Source organism: Macadamia integrifolia, chromosome 2 (assembly GCF_013358625.1).
Source record: "Macadamia integrifolia cultivar HAES 741 chromosome 2, SCU_Mint_v3, whole genome shotgun sequence".
NCBI lineage: Eukaryota > Viridiplantae > Streptophyta > Magnoliopsida > Proteales > Proteaceae > Macadamia > Macadamia integrifolia.
The window spans coordinates 3,296,911-3,315,362 of record NC_056558.1 but is presented as its reverse complement, the minus strand read 5'-3'; the positions used below and the strand labels follow the sequence as shown (position 1 = coordinate 3,315,362).

Sequence of the window (18,452 nt, the reverse complement as noted above, 5' to 3'; positions counted from 1 at the left end):
TTTTCTTGGATACTCCCGAATATTATGGGGTCGTCATGTCCAAAAGGACGGATTTCATTTACTTGAAACCAACTGAAGCATACCTTAGCCACACCAGAAATTGGATAATTGGTTTATATGAATCTACCTGGCTGAGACGAGAAATAAAAATAATATTGCCAGAAATTTGTAAGGTAATATTTCCATTTATTCATCATAAAAGGAGTCCCCTTGAAACTAAAATAGATTTGGCTTGATATCTGACATAATGTATGAAAAGGGTCCTTAACCAAGCAAATATTACTAGATTTTCTCTTTTTCAATAGAAATGTGTTCGCTTAAGAACACAGAGAGCCAATTTATGAATCCATCCACTCGAAACACCCTAGAAAATCATTACCTTCATTAAGATGTGAATTTGCATTTGGAAGTGACGATTCACCCAGACTCAGATTTTGTTGGACTCCTCCGGTATGAAGACATTGTTGCTCTTGGTCACAAGAACCTGATCCTTGTTCATAGTTATGACCAAGAGATGGCTGACCTGATGTGGGTTTTGAATTACGCGTCAAATGGGCCATTGAATTTAAAACCTGCTTTTGATTTCTTAGGTACTTACGATACTTCTGCAAAATTGATTGAAAAAAAGAAGTGATACAGTATGTGATAAACATCACTAATAGTATTAGTAAGAAATATGTGCGATGCAGAAGCTTAGGTTATGTTTTTATAGATTTTATTTTATTTTATTTATATATTTATTTTAAAGCGTTCAAGAAAATTTAGAAGAAATGGAGAAGATTAAATATCACAACAGAAAATTAAGCTGATATTTATACACTTGACATTTTTCACAAGATAATTAAGCTAACATTTAATCAGGTAATAACTGCGACATATATGGATAAAAAAATGAATTCAAGGGCAAGTTCGTTTGCAATCGTGTCGTCAAGATGGCCTTTTGTGCTTCTATCATATGGTGGGAAAGAAAGAAGTGCATGTGATCTTCTATTTCTCGCTTCTATGTCTAAATATGGATCTCTATTGACTTTGAGATCAAGACTAGTGCAAACCATCTCCATGTTGCTGATTCAAATGGTGCTAAGAACAGCCACATTGTTTTCTTCCATTGAAGAGTGGAAGCATGGGGGATGATAGGGAGAAGAAAGGGTGGGTGATAAGACCATGCGGGAAGAAAGGAAGGTGTGATCGTGAACAAGAAAGGGAAAAGAGGAGCATATTTTTCAAAATTGGAAAATAATAAACATCTTTTCCGGCACTAAAAAATCGCAGCTAAATACTCTTATCTATAGAGGCTTTGTTTTTAAACCACTGCTAGATAAGGTTATTAGAATTGGGAAATATGAAAATCTTTTGAATGCCAAAAAAAAAATAATTGCCACAAAAGCTATGTTATAGAGGCACTAATAAATATTTACTCCAAAAGGGACATGTTTAAATACAGTATTTTTAAACCGCTATTATATGTTGGTTTTTAGTGGCAGTATTTTAAAGCCGCCGCAAAATATCTAGGGATTTAATGGCTGTAAAAATACCATTACTAAATATGTATGTATGTGTATGTGTATATATATACATATATAATTATATATATATATATATATGTATTGGGGGGGTTTAAAAGATCAATATCATTAAGAAAGAAAAGTATTTACATCTACACTATGTGCAGCTAAATATGTAGCAGTTGGGTTAGATAAAATCGTCACCAAAAGTCAAAACGATAGTGGCGGCTTCCTTCTTTTTCATACAATCATCCTTAGCACACTTTACTTAAAACACTCAATTATACTCAAACCACATTACTACTTTTTGGACGAAATAAATTGTAGATAATCATTTTGAACATTAGGGCTAGAGAAAAAATGCTCTAAAAGTATTTAATAATGTGTTTTGCTGTAATAAAAAACAAAATGGACGAAATTATAATGCATCAAAAGTAGAATTATATATGCCTCGAAACTAAACCAAAGAGATACCTGCAAATGACTTGAAATTTGAGATCTACTTAATCTTGGTTCCTTCATAAGCTCAAGTATATTTGATGGTACAGCATCTGTTTCAAGAGAGAGAGAGAGAGAAACACAACCAGCAGAAACTACATTAGCAAAAACCAAATCAAACATAGAAGATATGAAAGATGAAACAGAAAGTCATGGGGCACTTACTTTGGAAGCCAACAATTTCAATGGCTTTCAAGAACTTTGAATGAAGCTCTTCAGTCCAATTTATTTTTGGTCTCCTCATTCTTGGGGCATTTCTTTTCCTTCCACTGATCGACTTGATTGCTATCGGAGACATAGATCCATTTGATTTTGACATTGAAGATGATTTTCGCAAACCATGCATCTTTCTCTTCATTTTTAGTGCCCTAGTTTTGGCATTTTTGTACATGAATATGAATTTCCAGAGGTGGTATCTAATATTTCTCATGGATAAAGGTTTTTTCCAAAAGAAGTAAGCCCCATTATGGAGACAAATTTCTGCATCAGCTTCATCTTTATCATCTGTAGACATCACTGAATCACAAAATAGAATAGATTCATCTGATCAGAAACAAATATAAACCCTAATATGATTAAAGGAAAGGACAGTGAATACTTACTAATGACAGGAAGATTGAATTCATGCTTAATATACTTGAGGAGTTCAAGTCCATCCCCCTCAGGTGGCATGTGAAGATCCATTAGAACAGCGTCAAATTCACCTCTCCGGTCGCGAATAATAGCTAAAGCAGCCACCGCATGATCAACAGCAACAACTGCAATAAACATGAACAAAACAGAAATTTAAAAATTAAAAACAGTGAGAATGAAAATGATTACCAAGATCTCTGGGTTCACAACCAAATCACTTCTCTAAATTTTGATAGGTCTATATCCCATGTAATGTATTCAGATAGGAGTTTGAGTAGCCTGTGACTCTGTGAGGTTAGCAAAACCAGTAAAAATTGAAATACAACCATCCCCTAGGGTTTTGTTAACCCCACAAGTCCTTTACTGACCTGGTTGAACAAGTGACATAAGATATCAAATTTCCACAAAATAGAAGAATATATAAATATAAAAATTATTTTCCAAACAGAAGATTGGACTGAAAAGCTCATGAAGCTGACAGAACTTGAAGGTAGGATTTTTGCATGGGTAGTTAATTTCCATTGAGGATCTATAAGCAGAGATGGAGAAAAGGTAAAAATCATGTATAGTCTCTTCTTCCTGCAAACAAGCAAATCAGTACCATCTTGGATGTGGAGAGAGGTAGGTAAAGTTGATTGGAATTAAAATCATACCTAGCTAGGTCCAGATCATGGAATATAGAATGCCCATTTCTCAACTAAAAGTTCATCAACTTCCAATAGAAATGGAAACAAAAAAGAAGAAAGAAGAAAGATTAATTTTTTAACACTGTATGCAATAGAAATCTCCAAGGAATACCTTTATAGTTGCATTCTTGTAGCATTCTTTCAACATTCTGAAGGCTTTTGTGATCATAATCAACAACTAGAACACTCAGTCCTGCAGAAAAGCCATTGACATTTTTTGACTCCATGTCTATTCTCTAACAGCCACAGACTCTACTGGAAAGGATATCGTCAGAGGGAAATGAGAAAACACATGAAAAGGACAATACAGTGCTTTCCCTAGAATGAGGCTTTTATAGAGAGAGCGCACCTGGTTTTCTGTTTGTCTGGTTTGACTTTTGCTGTTTTAAGTGGAATTGTTTTCTTACTTGATTTTTGGAAGACAAGAAAGGAAAAAAAAAAAATTTGAATTTGAAAAAAATCATTGGATAGTGATACGCCCAAATTAGTCATCCTATGAGACAAGGGCACGTGGCATCCCAAGAAGGGACACGTGGAGCCCAGCCGAGGGATATCCACCACAGCTAGGACTCTAGAGTCCCCTCAACCGAGAGAGGCACACGAAGGACTCTAATGACGTAAGAAGGAGGAGGAGGAGATACCCTAATAGAGAAGAATCCCCACAAGGTAGGAAGACGTATCCCAGTAGGACTCAAAAATGGGGTAATCCTATAAGAACGAACCCTAAAAGATAGAGGGGGTAAGTCGATACACTCACACCATTATTCTTGTGAAAATCTGTTCTGCCGGTCTCTAACTTGGGTGTCAGAAGACTAATCCTGGAGGCACCTTCGGGCCTCTGCTTTCTATGCTTGTGCATGATCGGTGCTCAGCCTTAGGCAGATTTTCGACAGTAACAGATATATATATATATATATATATTACCAAACATAGTCTTAGAGGAAATAAGAATTAAAAACTTGAGAGAATGTTTTCTGGGCGCAGGGGCCACACTGCACCCACAGAAAACATTTTTCCATGGATAAATGGCATTTATAAATCACTGATTTGGTTTGGTAAGATTTCGTAGAAGAAGGGATTTGCTTTGCTGTTCGAATCCTTAGTAGTTTTGTAAGATTTTTGCCGGTTTTTTATTTGTTTTTTACTGGTTTTGGTAACTTATTTAAGGAACCCAAATGGTCCCTCTGTGCCTATACATTAATACCTACTTAAATGCATATGGTGCCACGTGGTCTTAGTATGCTTCAACTTTACCAATCAAGATTGAAACATTTTTACCTTATATAGGGGTAATTAATTAGGGGGAAAGAATAGTAACTGTGTATGGATTAAAATCATTCAGACAAAATTCGCATACGTGTCATTAAGTGCAGACTACCAGGAGGTCGCGTGTTTTTCCTATCTTCATCGATGAAACAGATAAAACATCCCACTTCCATATGTATACCTCATGATACATGGATAGGGCCACTCATGGGTAAAATGGGTGGCCCATGTTCGTATGTGGGTGGACACATGTGAGGACCCTATATCAATCTCAAAGGTTATAATTTCAACCCAAAATAAAAAGTAAATGAATGTAAAACTATGAAATGGCATACTTGTAATTTTGAGCCACTTTCTCTGCTTATTCGGTGAAAACATCCTATGCAGTGGTGCAATGAATATTAAGATGGTCGAGACGATATAAGAACCGAACTCATGGTAAACAATAATCACTCATTTGGGGTAGATATTTTGCCAATGAGTGGAATAGTCTTTAAAATAGACCTGCCTATGTATTGTGGATCCTCAATCCTCGATCCCCGATGGGTATAGTGATGTATACATAGTTCCATTTTCTTATTTGAACTATTTTGAACTCTTCTGTGCCTATTAAATGAGCATATGTGGGTCAACCCTCCTTTCACTCCTACTGCTCTTGCCCACTATTAGAACAGGCTTGGATTTGGTTCTTTTTCAATTTTTGTCCAATTTTCTCATGACACACGTCTATGTTTTCAAAATTCAACGGTTATGAAAATTTTTCAAAATTCAAATCCATTTAACCCCTCAAATGCCGCAAACTATTTTTATCTAAAATAATTCTCCTTTTAACCAAATTATCCCAACATCCATTGCATTAAGAGATTATCTCCATAAGATAGTCTTGACACAAACTAGAGAGATCACATCTGAGGTGGCGAGTGAAATAAGGTGAAAATACTCTCTCTCTCTCTCTCTCTCTCTCTCTCTCTCTCAGGGTCTTAGTCCTCTGGTCAGTTACCTCTAGAGCACTACCGTCCTCTGATCACCACTGCGTTAGATCGGCTCCGACGTCTGGTCCTTAGCCTCCATTCCTGCTTTCCTTCCGGAGAAATTTGGTAAGCTCACTCTCTCTCTCTCTCTCTCTTAGTTGTTTACATGAGAGAGAGGGTTTATTAAACTTTGGTTTTATTGTAGTTGGGTTTGAGGGGGTTGTACTTTCGGTTGAGGGTGGGAAGCTTTATGACTCAGGAAATAGAACCATCCTAAGGTGCAACCCAAAGACGCAGACACGCAGAGAGGAACTCGACGGTAAGAACTAAATTGCTTGCCTATCCTATTGCTTAAATCAGATACTTGTTCAATGTGCTTTCTTGAATCATTTCTGCCCTACTTGTCCAGTGGCTTGAATTAGCTCTTAAAATAATAGTGATTTTACCAGTTACCAGTTGTTCACCTTCCCTTTCCCCCAGTTTTTCTTTAATGCGTTAGTATTTCATCCAAGCAATGAGATTGGGATATTTAGTTATTTAATGTATGACATTTCATCTAAGCAATGACGTTAGGATGTCTGGTTGTCTTTCAAAATCTATTTTTACAAAATTGATGTCATTACATTCACCTGGGGGCATACGTGGGGGATACAAAAGAGGGGAATCTGTTATGTTTTTTAGGGTTCTTCGATTATGTATAACTTGAATTTGGATTATCAGAGTTGAAGCATGGCTCGAAATGAGGAGAAAGCTCAGTCGATGCTAAATCGTTTCATAGCATTGAAGAATGAAGAGAAAAAGAAACCGAAAGAACGTCGCCCATTTCTTGCATATGAATGTCGTGATCTTGCTGAGACTGACAAATGGAGGCAACAGATAATGAGAGAGATTGGTCGGAAAGTTGCTGACATCCAAAATGAAGGTCTAGGTGAGCACCGGCTGCGTGATCTGAATGATGAAATCAACAAAATAATCAGAGAAAAATGGTACTGGGAACGCAGGATTGTTGAGTTAGGTGGTCCAAATTACACTAAACACGCCGCTAAGTTGACAAATTTGGAAGGAGATATTGTTGATGTGCCTAACCCAGGCGGAAGAGGTCCAGGCTATAGATATTTTGGTGCAGCCAAGAAATTACCTGGTGTCAGGGAGCTGTTTGAGAAGCCACCTGAGCTGAGGAAGAGAAGGTCTCAGTATGACATCTTCAAATGAATTGATGCTAGCTACTATGGTTACCGGGATGATGAGGATGGTATCCTCGAGAAGCTCAAAGGTCCGGCGGAAACAAAAATGTGATCTGCAGCTCTTGAAGACTGGATGAAGATGGAAAATATTAAGAAGGAAGCAAAGATGTCTGTCAAGAGTGGTGAAGTTGCAAGTGCAGCTCCTATTCTATTTGAAGAGGAGGAAGATATTGTTGAGGAGGAGAGAAGAGAAAAAGAAAAGGAAAACAAGAAAGAACAAGAGTTTATTGTCCATGTGCCTCTTCCAGATGAGAAGGAGATAGAGAGAATGGTTGTTGAGAAGAAGAAGATGGAATTGTTAAGTAAATACATGAGCGAGAATCTCTTGGAAGAGCAGAAAGAAGCAAAGGACATGCTTAATATTGAGCAGTAATCGATTTTTCTTTTGCATCCAATTAGGTGTTGCTTATAAACTGAGGGAGAAATTTGTCATTGAGCTTACTTAAATTTTACTTTTCTTCTTATGGTTGACTTGCTCCAAGAAGAAACTGGCATATGAACTATCTTTCTTTATTCTAGTGCCATAATACATGCTTTAATATGATTGATTTCTTCCTGCATGTGGATTTGGAATAGATGAATTTGGAGGTGCTACTATCCCTTTTCTTTTGGATTTTTGGTTTGCTTGAATAGCTGTTGTCGATATGAATTTGCATCACGTACAAGTTAGAATGAATGTTCTCGGTTTCTGATACTTTCTAAATTTAAATATGCAATGCGGATGGCAAGTTTCCTTTGCATGTTGTCTCTTTTTTCTGAAACAGATTTTATTTATGATGTTTGTTCCAGAATCATGCATTATCATGCTAGTTTTAGATGGGATGGAATTTAACTATATGAGATTCTTTCTACTTCTTCTTTATAAAATCTTCTATCAAAGAGGGGAACAAAATATGAGATTCAGTGTGCCAAACATTTTCTGTCTCCATCCTATTTAAGTGCCAATTTTAGAAGATCTAATATTTGACTTGAAGAGGTTGAGGTGCTTGCCAATCTTTATGGGGCTAATAATGGAATGCACGTGAATATGGGTTTTTGGTGCAGCTGAGGTGCTACATTTGATTCTTGTGTGCTTTTGTCACTAATTCTTTCATATTTTGGTCTATTAACTCGACTTGTAATTGCTTTGTACTCGTCATAATCATCAGAGAAAGTAGAAAAATGTACTAAACAATCAGTTTTAGTCCTAGATTTATATAGTTGTGTCAAAGGGAGACTGTTTCCTAGTTGCCATGCTGTTCCTTTTGATGAATTGATTGAGCATGATTGGAGTATTTTGATTTGAAATTCCTACTAATTCCAAAGATATGCTGGAGACTTATATGCTCCTAGAAGGAGTACCAAATGACTGAGTTTTAAGGTTGAGCATAAATCCATCTGGTGGGATTATGTATAATCATATAAATTTAATTTGCCTTTTTTCTGTTCTCTTTATAGCTCTGGCTCCTCTACCATATGGGGGGAATGCTTTCTCAGTATTGTTCATGCTTCTATTCATATTGATGGAAATGCACTTTTTTGCCAATCTGGAAGGAAGATAAAAGATTGGATAAATTACATGTCGGGCTGTCATTGGAATAAAGTTTGTTTTGTTATATTTTCAAGTTCTTGTTTGGGGTATGCTTGAGCAGCCCTTCTAATTTTCTTGGGTTGTCTTTGTTAGGGGGCTTGTATATATTTCTTTCATTTTTTTATTATTATTATTATTTTATTTTTTTTTTTTGCTTTTTACTTAATACCAGTGTTTATTTCCTATCTATGAAGAGTTGATTTGGTCATTCTAAAGGTCAATTTGATCACTCTAATTATTAGATATGTAAGGTATGGTTAGGCTGCTTGTCAAATTTTGAGGCTCATCTCAACCATATGACTCAAACCCACTATAAATATCCATACATTTTAAAGAAATAGGATGAACATGAACATGAACCTGTCCTGTCAGTTTGTTTTTCTTTAATGTTATTTATTTTGCTACACATGCAAACCCTCTCCTATCTTCTCAATATCTGAGCCAAAAATATTATGTTTGATTCACTGTCTATTTAGAATCCCAGGAGTACATGGTTACTCTTTTATTGTGTAATGGATAATAAAACTCTTCAGCAATGCTGTTAAACCCATGGATGCTAGAGTTTTGTTGAATTTGACCAAAAAGATATTTGATTGTTTATGCTTTTTATTACAGTTGGATTGTATATTTTCCTCTTTTTTGTTGGTGTTAGAGATACCAAGAGTGGTGCATTGGTACTTCTGTTTTTCTTCTTGTTGAAGTTGTTGCGTGTGAAAAAATGCAAACTTAGATTCGCATATCAGGCAATCAGGCATTATCTGATGTACCAGATGGTAGACTTCTTGTTGATGACTTGAGTAAGATGGCTGGTTTGGCCACTTTTATGGTATATCAGAAAAGTTCATTTTCTAGGTTTGATAATGGTGTGGCAGGAGATGAGATCGTGGCAATGCCGGAGGGCTCTTTCAAGGGATCGAGGTATGTCGAAAAATCAGCTTTAGCTCAGCAGGGAGAAGGATGTGGTGTGGCCCTAGGAGCTCACTCTTACTTGACTTCTATTTGTGTTGTACTAAATTAAACGATCTCTCTTTTTGAAGTTTTGTAATAACTCTATGATGGGGCTTGTGGGGTGCTTTGCTCAGGAATTGAGGGTTCGGGGTTGGAGGTCTGATGTATATATATGGATATACATGGCCATCTGTTTTCTCTTATTTCTCGAGTTATTTTGATTTCTTTCATAAAAATAAAATGCCATTGTAATTATTTTGAATAGAAACCATAGTTAGGTACCATGGGGATATTTGAGTACAGTATAGGCATTGCGGATGCTGATACAGATGCCCATCCAGGGATTGTCTGTATTAATCTGATTCCAGATCTAACGGTCACTTTTTTGTTAAAAAAAGTCCTCTATACTGTATTGGCCGATCAGTATCAGCCCAGTATTGGTATTGAACTCAATACCAATATGTATACCGCCCCTTTTATCATAGAAAGGGGCAGGTCCTTCTTGGCATGCGCAAGTATGGGCATATTAAGGGGAAGCTTCTCAATTATATAGGTACACCCAATTTGATTCCATGAATGGAATCAATGCCAGGGAATTATGGCCAGCTGACAGCTCTGGACACGCACCCGTGGCTGTCAGATATGCATTGGACACACTGCTGCACTTGAGAGGATCTGATTCGGAATAACTACAGCAGCTTTACTTCCAGGTATTTGGGTAACATTGAAATCAGAAGGTTCATTTGTATTGTTCTTCATATGCCATACCTGCAAAAGCCAGGATCTGGTAGTGACTGGTGAACTTATAATCAACTGGGGCTCACTATGGTCCAGAGAGGTTCTATGCATTTTCAGCCACTAAACCACATGGTAAGTAGAGAAAATGGATTTATCCAACTTGGAAAAATCTGTTATTTCCTAACTAGCAACATTGTTTCTCGCATGTTAAATCTTGCAATATCCTGTCCTCCAACCATTCCAACAAGCTAACACAAAACTGGCCACCAGAGCTTGCATGTCCTCTAAAACCACCTTAAACCTGAACAGAAATATAATGTAACTACCTCAGAAGGGCTTTTTTGCACAACCAACCCTTTTATTAAGCATCATAAAGGTCTTAACATCCATCTGTAAATGACCAAATTAAAAAATTGCAATGAACAAAAGACCACAAAATCTCATAGCATTCTCACCAGAACACTCTTAGAATTCCCTGCCAACAGCGTATTGAAAGGGTTCAAAAACTCCGAATTGGGATCTGAATCAGTCAGGATCAGTGAGGAATCGATATGAACCAGCCCAAATATGCCTTAAACCTAGTTTTTGAAAAGGGCTCGGTCAAGCCAGATTGGGCAGACGATCCCAATTTTTGAAACCCTGTTATTGATGGACATGGGTCACAAAGACTTGGCTGCAAGTCTGCAGCCCCCCACCCCAACCAAGGTGCACGCATCTACAGAGATAGAAGTTACAACCCAGCATATTCACCAAACCCACTGAGAGATCCTCACAGTGCTCATGTTACACCAACAAAATACCATCAGCTCTGAGCAAAACTGGTTTATGGGCCATCTGGTCCACATGAAATGGTAAAACACAACAATAATCCACCAGTTGAACAAAAAAAACAAAAAGTCAAGAGCAGTAGTTAGGAAAGCTGAATTATTTAATACAGAAGTTATGTATAGATGTTAAAACTTCTAACAGAAGTTTGTAATTAGCTGAAGAACACCATGCACTTTAGATATCATCCTCCCAAACTATGAAATATTTTAGAACGCCACTATGCCGGTTCAGTATTGTTCGACTCTGCCTCTTGTTGCTGTTTCCACTGTGCAGGAGTAAGAGATTTCTTTATTGAGAGTGCATGGATGTTTTTCATCTCCTCGGCCAATGCAGTATTCACCATCCGATGCCTTTCCAGTAACCTCTTCCCTTCAAACTGTTCTGACACAATCTCGATCTCGAAGCTTGCACCACAACTGACAACAACATAACTATCACTTCAGTAAAACAACGGAGAAAAAGGAAACCAGCAAAAGAATGCGTTGAAGTAGAGAATATATCTGTTCTTAAGAAGAATCTTACCCTCCAGATGTATCAGTTACTTCCTGAACCAAGGAAAAAGATAAATTAGTTTTTTTATGAAAACAGTCTTTAAACTTAACTAGCAAGTGTCAAACATGTTAAAAAAAGGATAAAATTGGAAATTAAAAAGTCAAAGAAGAGTAATCCTAGAGGAACCCTGCTACATAAAAGCACATGGAAAAAGAAAAAAGAAAGAAAAGGCCAGAATCAATAGCACACAAGGCCAGCAAATGCACAGAAGTAGGAATGTAATAGGAATCACTTGTAAACAAAGTCCACTTCTAAAAATAAATGATTGTATCGTCGTCATTTGAATAAGATGAGATGATAGCTACTAGGTAAACTTAATCAAAAAAAAATTGAAGATCAAGATAAAGAAAAAGCACATGAAAATAGGCACAGGACAGAGGGGGATGAGTAGCAAAATGAAGAATATTTACTCCCAAAAAATAATATGAGATTTTATTCTCACTGAAAGAAAAGAACAGCATATTAAACTTTATTCTCGCTCAAAGAAAAGGAATGGCATATTAAATGACCTTTGCTTTTACCTATTAAAAAAGGGGGGGGGGGGGAAGACAGATCTAAACAAAGGATATTTCCTTTTAAAGGGCTGAGTGAGGAATGGCCTTCTGCAAGTTTGCAATTTTGTGCAAAAAAGGACATCCCCAACCTGATCATGGCACGGAATGCATTGGAATGAAGAGGAAAAAGAAACCAGTACGGAGTCTATGTCAAGCAGTGATGAGCCAGGAAATGAACTCCAGATCTCTCGGGGGAAAAAAAAAACCTTCTAATGGTCAACTAATTATGAAAATTTTTAGACTTGTATTGTTTTGGGCGTTGAACAGCGAAGGACATAAAATTTGTTTACATGGGCTGAGTAATGCTTATCACTGGTCCCTGATTTTTCACTACATGAGGGCATCTGTATTACTTCTTCTCTTAATCCAAGGGGTGTATAGGTCGCTGTATCTTTTGATGGAAACCTTACCCATCTTAAAAAAATTTAATACAACTACCAACAGTTACTCTGAAAAAGGAAGAAAAACATATTCCAAAATTATTAAAAGGCAAAATTGAGTCTGAAAGCATTCTCCAAGTATTGATGACAAACCAGGAGCTAGTCGAAGAAAGAAGTAGACCGATGTGCAGTGGAATCAATATCAGTACAGAAACAATTGAAAATCTTTCCTTAACGAGCCCTCTCCCATTGCTGTTCCCAGACCACCCACCGCTTCCTTCCCCTTTGCCCGGCCCGGTGAGGTCCAAAGAGATTAGATCTCTCGAACAAAGTGAAGTGATAGGAAGCCAAGACTGCTAGTGGGAGATCTCTATTCATTATAACCAGCGAAGCCAAAGAAGAGGTTTTCCTATTACCAACATAAAGCTTCTAGAGACATATTACATCAGAACATCAGACTTGTGAACAGTGAATATCTGTTCCATCAACCCCTTCGTCTGGACTTTGCAGTCAACTTCTACTACTCCAAATCACTGCCTCAACCCATGTCCCCACTCATATTCCTCTACAGGATTCAACTTCCATGAAATCACTCCTTGCTAGCCCTAAACACTTATTGGTATTTCTAACACTTTCACACACCAAATCATACTCTCTCTCTCTCTGCAATAAGTCCTCAGCTCCCACACATGCATTGCTGGGCTGCTAGCCCTTACCCTTTATTGTTCATGTTTCTCCATTGACCATGGATGCTTTTGTAGCTGTCTTAAATAATTTTCCCTCCAAAATGATCTAATCTTCTAGTCGCAAAATTACATTGGCAGGTCTCAAAAACACATCTACACAGTAGACCTCCACTATATCATCATTAAACCAGTGATTGAGGTTTTTCGGCAACTAATTCTTTGTCTGTGTGTCGAGACAAAAAGGGGGGGGGGGGGGGGAATTGTCCTTGTGTTTGAGCGGACACTGATTTCAGAGACACTTCAAAGGAAGCTCTTTCCTACTCGGTACAAAACCCTAGTTAGATGATTCAGACCAGAACCTCCAAGTCCCCAACATCATCCCTTATTAGTTCTCCACCAACCCAATTCCTCCCCCCCCCCCCCCCCCCCCAAATAAAAAAAGATTAAAAAAGAAACCTTTCATCTGCTACTCAACAAATTTCGTACTACATATCATTCAAAAGCTTAATAACATTAAATCCAGTACTGCATGAATCCTTTTCACAGTTTTCAGGCATATTCTCCTTAGGATGGATAGTTGGAATTTTGCGGAAACCCCTATCAGAAATTCTAACGATTGGACTTGGATCAAAATCAAAACCTAACTATTTGATCAATATAATAAATAAAACAGTTAAGAAAACTAAGTTCGGAACCTAAACACATGATTTTGGTATCGTTTTATTCTCATGGTGATTCTTGTTATCGCTTCAAGACTAAAGCGGCTATGCTTTTACATGATAACAATAACAAACGAGATAAGGGATTCGCGGAAGCTTACGATGTGAGAAGGCTTCAATTTTGAAGTCAAGGTAGCTTCAACCTCCTCCTTCGTCACTCCCATCTTTCCTTCCAACTTCAACTCCCCACGCTCTCCGCTCGACGATGCTGTATCGAATATCAACTTTTTTGATCGTCAAGTTTTATAAACCACATACCGAAATCTTGAGAACCTCTTGGTTCTAACTTAGCCCACACCACTGGGCAGCGGACCAGGCTTGACTGAGCCAACCAATGAAGCAATTGGGTTCGGCTGATAATTTAGTCCTCTCTCTCTCTCTTTTGGTGGTAATGTTGAGTTGGGGGAAGCTATTTGTTCTAATATAAACCAAGCGCACTGGTGACTTGACTAATCTGGTTAGAGACATCAGTATGGATCTCTCTGCGGCCTTTTTCACCCTAAGGGTTTTTCTGGTAAGAGGGTAACAGTTAAGGTTGCTCCAGGGAAATTTGATTCAGGAAACAGCTTCTCTGTGAAATGGGGGTAAGGCTATGTGTGGCTGATTCAATCCCAATTCTTGGAATCCTAATTACATATGTTAAAGCCAGAGTTGCGTTAGTTCAATTCATGCTGTGACAACTGCACTTGTAAGGATCTTGGATTAAGCTGCGCTAAGCCACAACAGCACAACCATTCTCATGGGATGTACCTCTTTACTAGAATATGTAGGTGGCCTTAGCCTTGCTGCCAAAGCAAAGGCTAACATTTATGTGGCTTTGGGCGGGCACAATGGATCATGATGGTGGTTGGTATATGTCACCATGCATGATTGAATTAGAAGAATTGAATCTTCTAATCTAAAAGTTTAAGATTGAAATATTAGCTACAAGCAAGCTTCATGAGTACGGTCCCCTTAGAAGCTTGGGTGGCTGGCACAGTGGAACATATCAGATACCATTTACTGTAAAATAATGATGCACTTGCACAAATGGCACTGGTCAGGGCTTAGTCGGGTTTGGATAAGCCCCGCTCCGCCCTGCCTCATTGCCATCCCTGGCCAGGATCAACCATTCAATGCCTGTTCCCAAGCAGAAAAGAATGAGCCAAGCCATCAGCTCAAGACAACAAACATTGGCTGAAAACAAGTTTAAACGCATAAAGGCTATTAGCATATTGGTGGAACATGAGATACAGATAATCAATTACTGATCTTTCAGAAAGGCTTTCTGACACAATTACAACATCAATCTTTGAAGACAAACTAGTTCAATTACAATCCCCTCCTCAATGTAAAAATTAAAAACATTGTTTCTGTCAGGCGGTTCCAACTGAAGATAACCCTTCCCTCATCCTCAATTCTCTAATCAAGCAGTCCTCAATGGTGGAGAAACCAATATCACACCATCTCCCCTGACAAAAAGAAATGGAACGGTGCGTCTTGTTGTCTGAAACAAAAACAAGTTTAAAAAAATGTTACAACTTAGTCAAATGCATTGGAAACTTTAAATTGAATCAAGTTCATTTTGTGCCTGCATATGATGGTAATAGATCACCATGACTTCACGGATGTCATCCCTTTATTTTGGAATGGACAGCTGGGGAAAAATGCTAAAATAGAATTCAGAGATGAAGACAGCCAAGCATAAGAAAAGAGGGAAAACCTACTCACACGCAAACAGATGCCAGACAATTAAAATTCCTCCATTCTCTCAAAGATGTTCCTTTTCTTTTTTTCCTTTTCCTTTTCCTTTTCAAGAGTCATAGGCAAGACTCACATATGAATTAGTGATTGAAATTGGATTTTTAATTGAAATTTTACAATTAGGCTATTTCAGTTCACAAACTTATGAATCAGAATAAAAGGCTCAGGGACTCAGTTACTTCTATCCCACTACAAATACTCCTCAATTCTCTCAAGCCAGCTGTAATACAAGCCCCAGCAAAGTTGAGTTCTACCAAAGGTGCACAATCTTCAGTAGCATAATAGCTTGTCTCTCAATTACTTGAAATTTTGTCAAAATTAGCAACAAAAGTGTCATTTTGATGTCCGTTTTCACACCCAGAACCATTACAATCAATTCTTCAGAGTAGCTCTTTCAAGGAAAAGCACAATCTCAATGGAGCAGGTGGGTCCCCAGTAAAATTACTGATGTCCCTACATTAGCTCAGGTGGGCCATATCTGGTACTTAACATGTAGATGGTCAAAAGGAGACAAAAGTAGGGATTCACAAAAATCAGAAAATGGGATCATCTGAAAAGAAATATCATTATTGTGGTGAATAGCTGAAAGTAAATAAGCTGTCCTCATAAGTCTGGACCATAATCAAAGTCATTACCATTCCAGTACATACTCAGTTTGAGATATAGAGCATCATTTGTGTGATCATTGTTGGTTCTAATTCAATTTAATCTACTGCACACCCGGGATGAAAATGATAAGCCCTCTACCCATGGATATAGCTCTCTGCCATTGAAAAAAGGCGGTCATCCCTAAAGTTCAAAGGCTTGCAAACCCCATGCATGTATTTGAATGTGAAGATAACAACTCATAAAGCATTCAAAGCATCCATTCAATCCTTCGCCAATCCTCAACATTTCCCTCTTCTACCAACATATGTGCGATGCTCTCGTCTTTCCTAGTGTTTGCAGCCTCTGAGAAAATCTGCTGTTGCCATCACTTTCTTACCCTGGTTTTGGTTAAGATCTGTCGACCGGTGAGCACGCCATCATTACTAACTGTCAGAAGTGTTCATAACAAACCTACCGGAGTATTAAACTATTAGACATATTTGTCACTCTTTTTAGGGGGATAAACAACAATTCAAGCATTTCAGCAAAATGCTCTTCAGGAGAATTAAACACTCTACCTCATGAGACAGCACTTAAACTATGTGCCAGAATAGAAACCCAGTGTTATATAAGTTTACATATATTATGCAGGTCATAAGGTCATATATATTGATAACTCATATTCTTGACTAGGCGGTCAGTAAGCTAGAATAAATTGAGGCCTTTTCTGTTTTTTCAAACCACTATTCTTAAAGATCAGTTCAGATACATTATTCTATACGACCTCTCCTCTCGCTTAGGTCCCTCTGCATTCCCGGTTCATCAAATATACCCAATGTCCTAAATGCAGTGATCTTCTTATCTGAGGATTTTAATTTGCTCCTAATCACTCACAATTTCCTCATCCTGTGAATCTTAAGATCCCTTTCTTGAATCCCATGCAACCATATTCCATTACATTTGCGATGGCAGGATATGCAATTCCCATTTTCTCAAAACCAGATAGAGGTAAACTGCAAATCACATTAAGGAGGAAAACGAAGACAATGAAGTTATCAGAAGCCATCCTTTGCTAGAATAGTTTCCCCACTCAACGGAGAATAGAAATCAGTTAGAATACCAACAAACAGACTGGTTTCCCCATCACCAACTGTGGATCCCTCAAGCTACACTCATAAATTTAGGAAAGCTGGACAATACATCTTTTCAGTTGCATCAGCAAAGCAAAATCCCAATATGAATAGATGCTAAACAACTAAAGCCAAAAGTTACACTCACAGAAGATCTGTTAAGCCATAAACCAATGTTAGGAACCACAAAAAATAATCAACCATGTTCCTCAATTTAATGGATGTGGTAATAATCGCCAATGAATTACTCACCATTCACATCAACACCTACCAACCACCCCCCTGATGCTCCTGAAGACGGGAACACAGCCCCATAGATTCCTACCAATCTAACAATCCACCACAGTTATCTCTAGTTCTCGGACTAAAACTATGACTAAAATCTCTTTCCCCAGGGATTCCTTGGCTAAAGCGCTTCTGTTTTCTCTTACTTACCAGCACGTCTCTCTCTCTCCAGGCAGCAAAACAGGCACTTTCTGTTCCTAGCTGACCATAAACTTGTAGCCCATCTAAGATTACTTTACAGCTACCTCTCATCCTTCAGATTAAAACAACACCTAACTTCTAATTTACTACGAGCACCTTGATCAACCAGCTGCATTGTCCTCTTATATTCTAGCTCACCATCTTCACGGGGAAATCTCCCTCCCCCTATACTATTACCTCTAACAAATCTGGTCGTCACCATAATAGAACCTTAGTGACTGCTCATTATTACTCCACATCCAGTTTTCCGCTGTTCTTTTATATTTATTTTGCAAAGCTTATGGGATTTCAGAGATCATTCCAATTGACCTACTAGTAATAGGGTGTAAATAATACCCAATCCTCAAATATCAAATACTGGCCATAGTCCAAGATATGAAAGTTCAAAATGGATAAATGAAGAAATAAAATACTTGATAAGGGCCCCTTCTACAAATTTTGCGGCAGACTCACTCAGAGGCCAAGATCCAAAAGCTCTATCCCTTTGTTTATTTAACATACTGTTATCTAGGCCCAAATTGCCTATGTGCATTCAATTCAGCTTCTTCAAGGAAGAGTCTATACAATCAATTTAAACTCACCTAAGACTAATCCTGTTTGGCACATGAATCCTGTTTCACCATTCAAATCTTTTAAAAATCATAATAGGGATGGTTTGTGATACATTGAATTCATTAACTCTACCCCCCCCCCTCACCGAACACATTTTAGTTTATCTTATTTGAAA

General features: G+C 37.8%; 3 protein-coding genes and 1 pseudogene across 4 annotated transcripts in view; 1 reads left to right on the top strand and 3 right to left on the bottom strand.

Moving 5' to 3' along the window:
- Positions 1 to 165: 165 nt before the first annotated feature.
- On the bottom strand, positions 166 to 4,172 carry LOC122060867 (two-component response regulator ARR2-like). 2 transcript variants are annotated; one of them, XM_042623975.1, is made up of 5 exons: positions 3,435 to 4,172; positions 2,606 to 2,761; positions 2,169 to 2,519; positions 1,980 to 2,056; positions 166 to 523 (listed from the first exon to the last, which is right to left on the bottom strand). In XM_042623975.1, the coding sequence occupies exons 1-5, from the start codon at positions 3,547 to 3,549 to the stop codon at positions 428 to 430; spliced, it is 795 nt and encodes a 264-aa protein (XP_042479909.1). In that variant the 5' UTR covers positions 3,550 to 4,172; the 3' UTR covers positions 166 to 427. The 2 variants fall into 2 exon arrangements, with proteins under 2 accessions (XP_042479909.1, XP_042479901.1); XM_042623967.1 differs by having other exon boundaries at positions 166 to 605; positions 3,435 to 4,169.
- Positions 4,173 to 5,472: 1,300 nt separating this feature from the next.
- Positions 5,473 to 7,359, top strand: LOC122057657 (annotated as a pseudogene).
- Positions 7,360 to 10,804: 3,445 nt separating this feature from the next.
- On the bottom strand, positions 10,805 to 14,140 carry LOC122092262 (protein BOLA2). Its single transcript, XM_042662594.1, has 3 exons — positions 13,880 to 14,140; positions 11,410 to 11,432; positions 10,805 to 11,303 (listed from the first exon to the last, which is right to left on the bottom strand). The coding sequence occupies exons 1-3, from the start codon at positions 13,940 to 13,942 to the stop codon at positions 11,105 to 11,107; spliced, it is 285 nt and encodes a 94-aa protein (XP_042518528.1). The 5' UTR covers positions 13,943 to 14,140; the 3' UTR covers positions 10,805 to 11,104.
- An 825-nt stretch (positions 14,141 to 14,965) lies between these two features.
- The window catches only part of LOC122092943 (sm-like protein LSM3B), a 6,392-nt gene continuing 2,905 nt past the window's right edge, over positions 14,966 to 18,452 (bottom strand). The window contains exon 3 of the mRNA XM_042663241.1: positions 14,966 to 15,264. Within this exon, the coding sequence (XP_042519175.1) occupies positions 15,184 to 15,264 (81 nt within the window). The 3' untranslated portion in view covers positions 14,966 to 15,183. The remainder of the gene's footprint in view (positions 15,265 to 18,452) is intronic.

Coding starts and splice junctions, on each gene's coding strand:
- LOC122060867 (XM_042623967.1), bottom strand. CDS start 3,549: ATGGAGTCAAAAAATGTCAATGGCTTTTCTGCAGGACTGAGTGTTCTA. Junction 2,520..2,605: donor ATTCAATCTTCCTGTCATTA/GTAAGTATTCAC, acceptor TTTGTGATTCAG/TGATGTCTACAGATGATAAA. Junction 606..1,979: donor AAATTTCAAGTCATTTGCAG/GTATCTCTTTGG, acceptor TCAATTTTGCAG/AAGTATCGTAAGTACCTAAG.
- LOC122092262 (XM_042662594.1), bottom strand. CDS start 13,942: ATGGGAGTGACGAAGGAGGAGGTTGAAGCTACCTTGACTTCAAAATTG. Junction 11,433..13,879: donor AATTGAAGCCTTCTCACATC/GTAAGCTTCCGC, acceptor TCCTTGGTTCAG/GAAGTAACTGATACATCTGG. Junction 11,304..11,409: donor GTAACTGATACATCTGGAGG/GTAAGATTCTTC, acceptor TGTTGTTGTCAG/TTGTGGTGCAAGCTTCGAGA.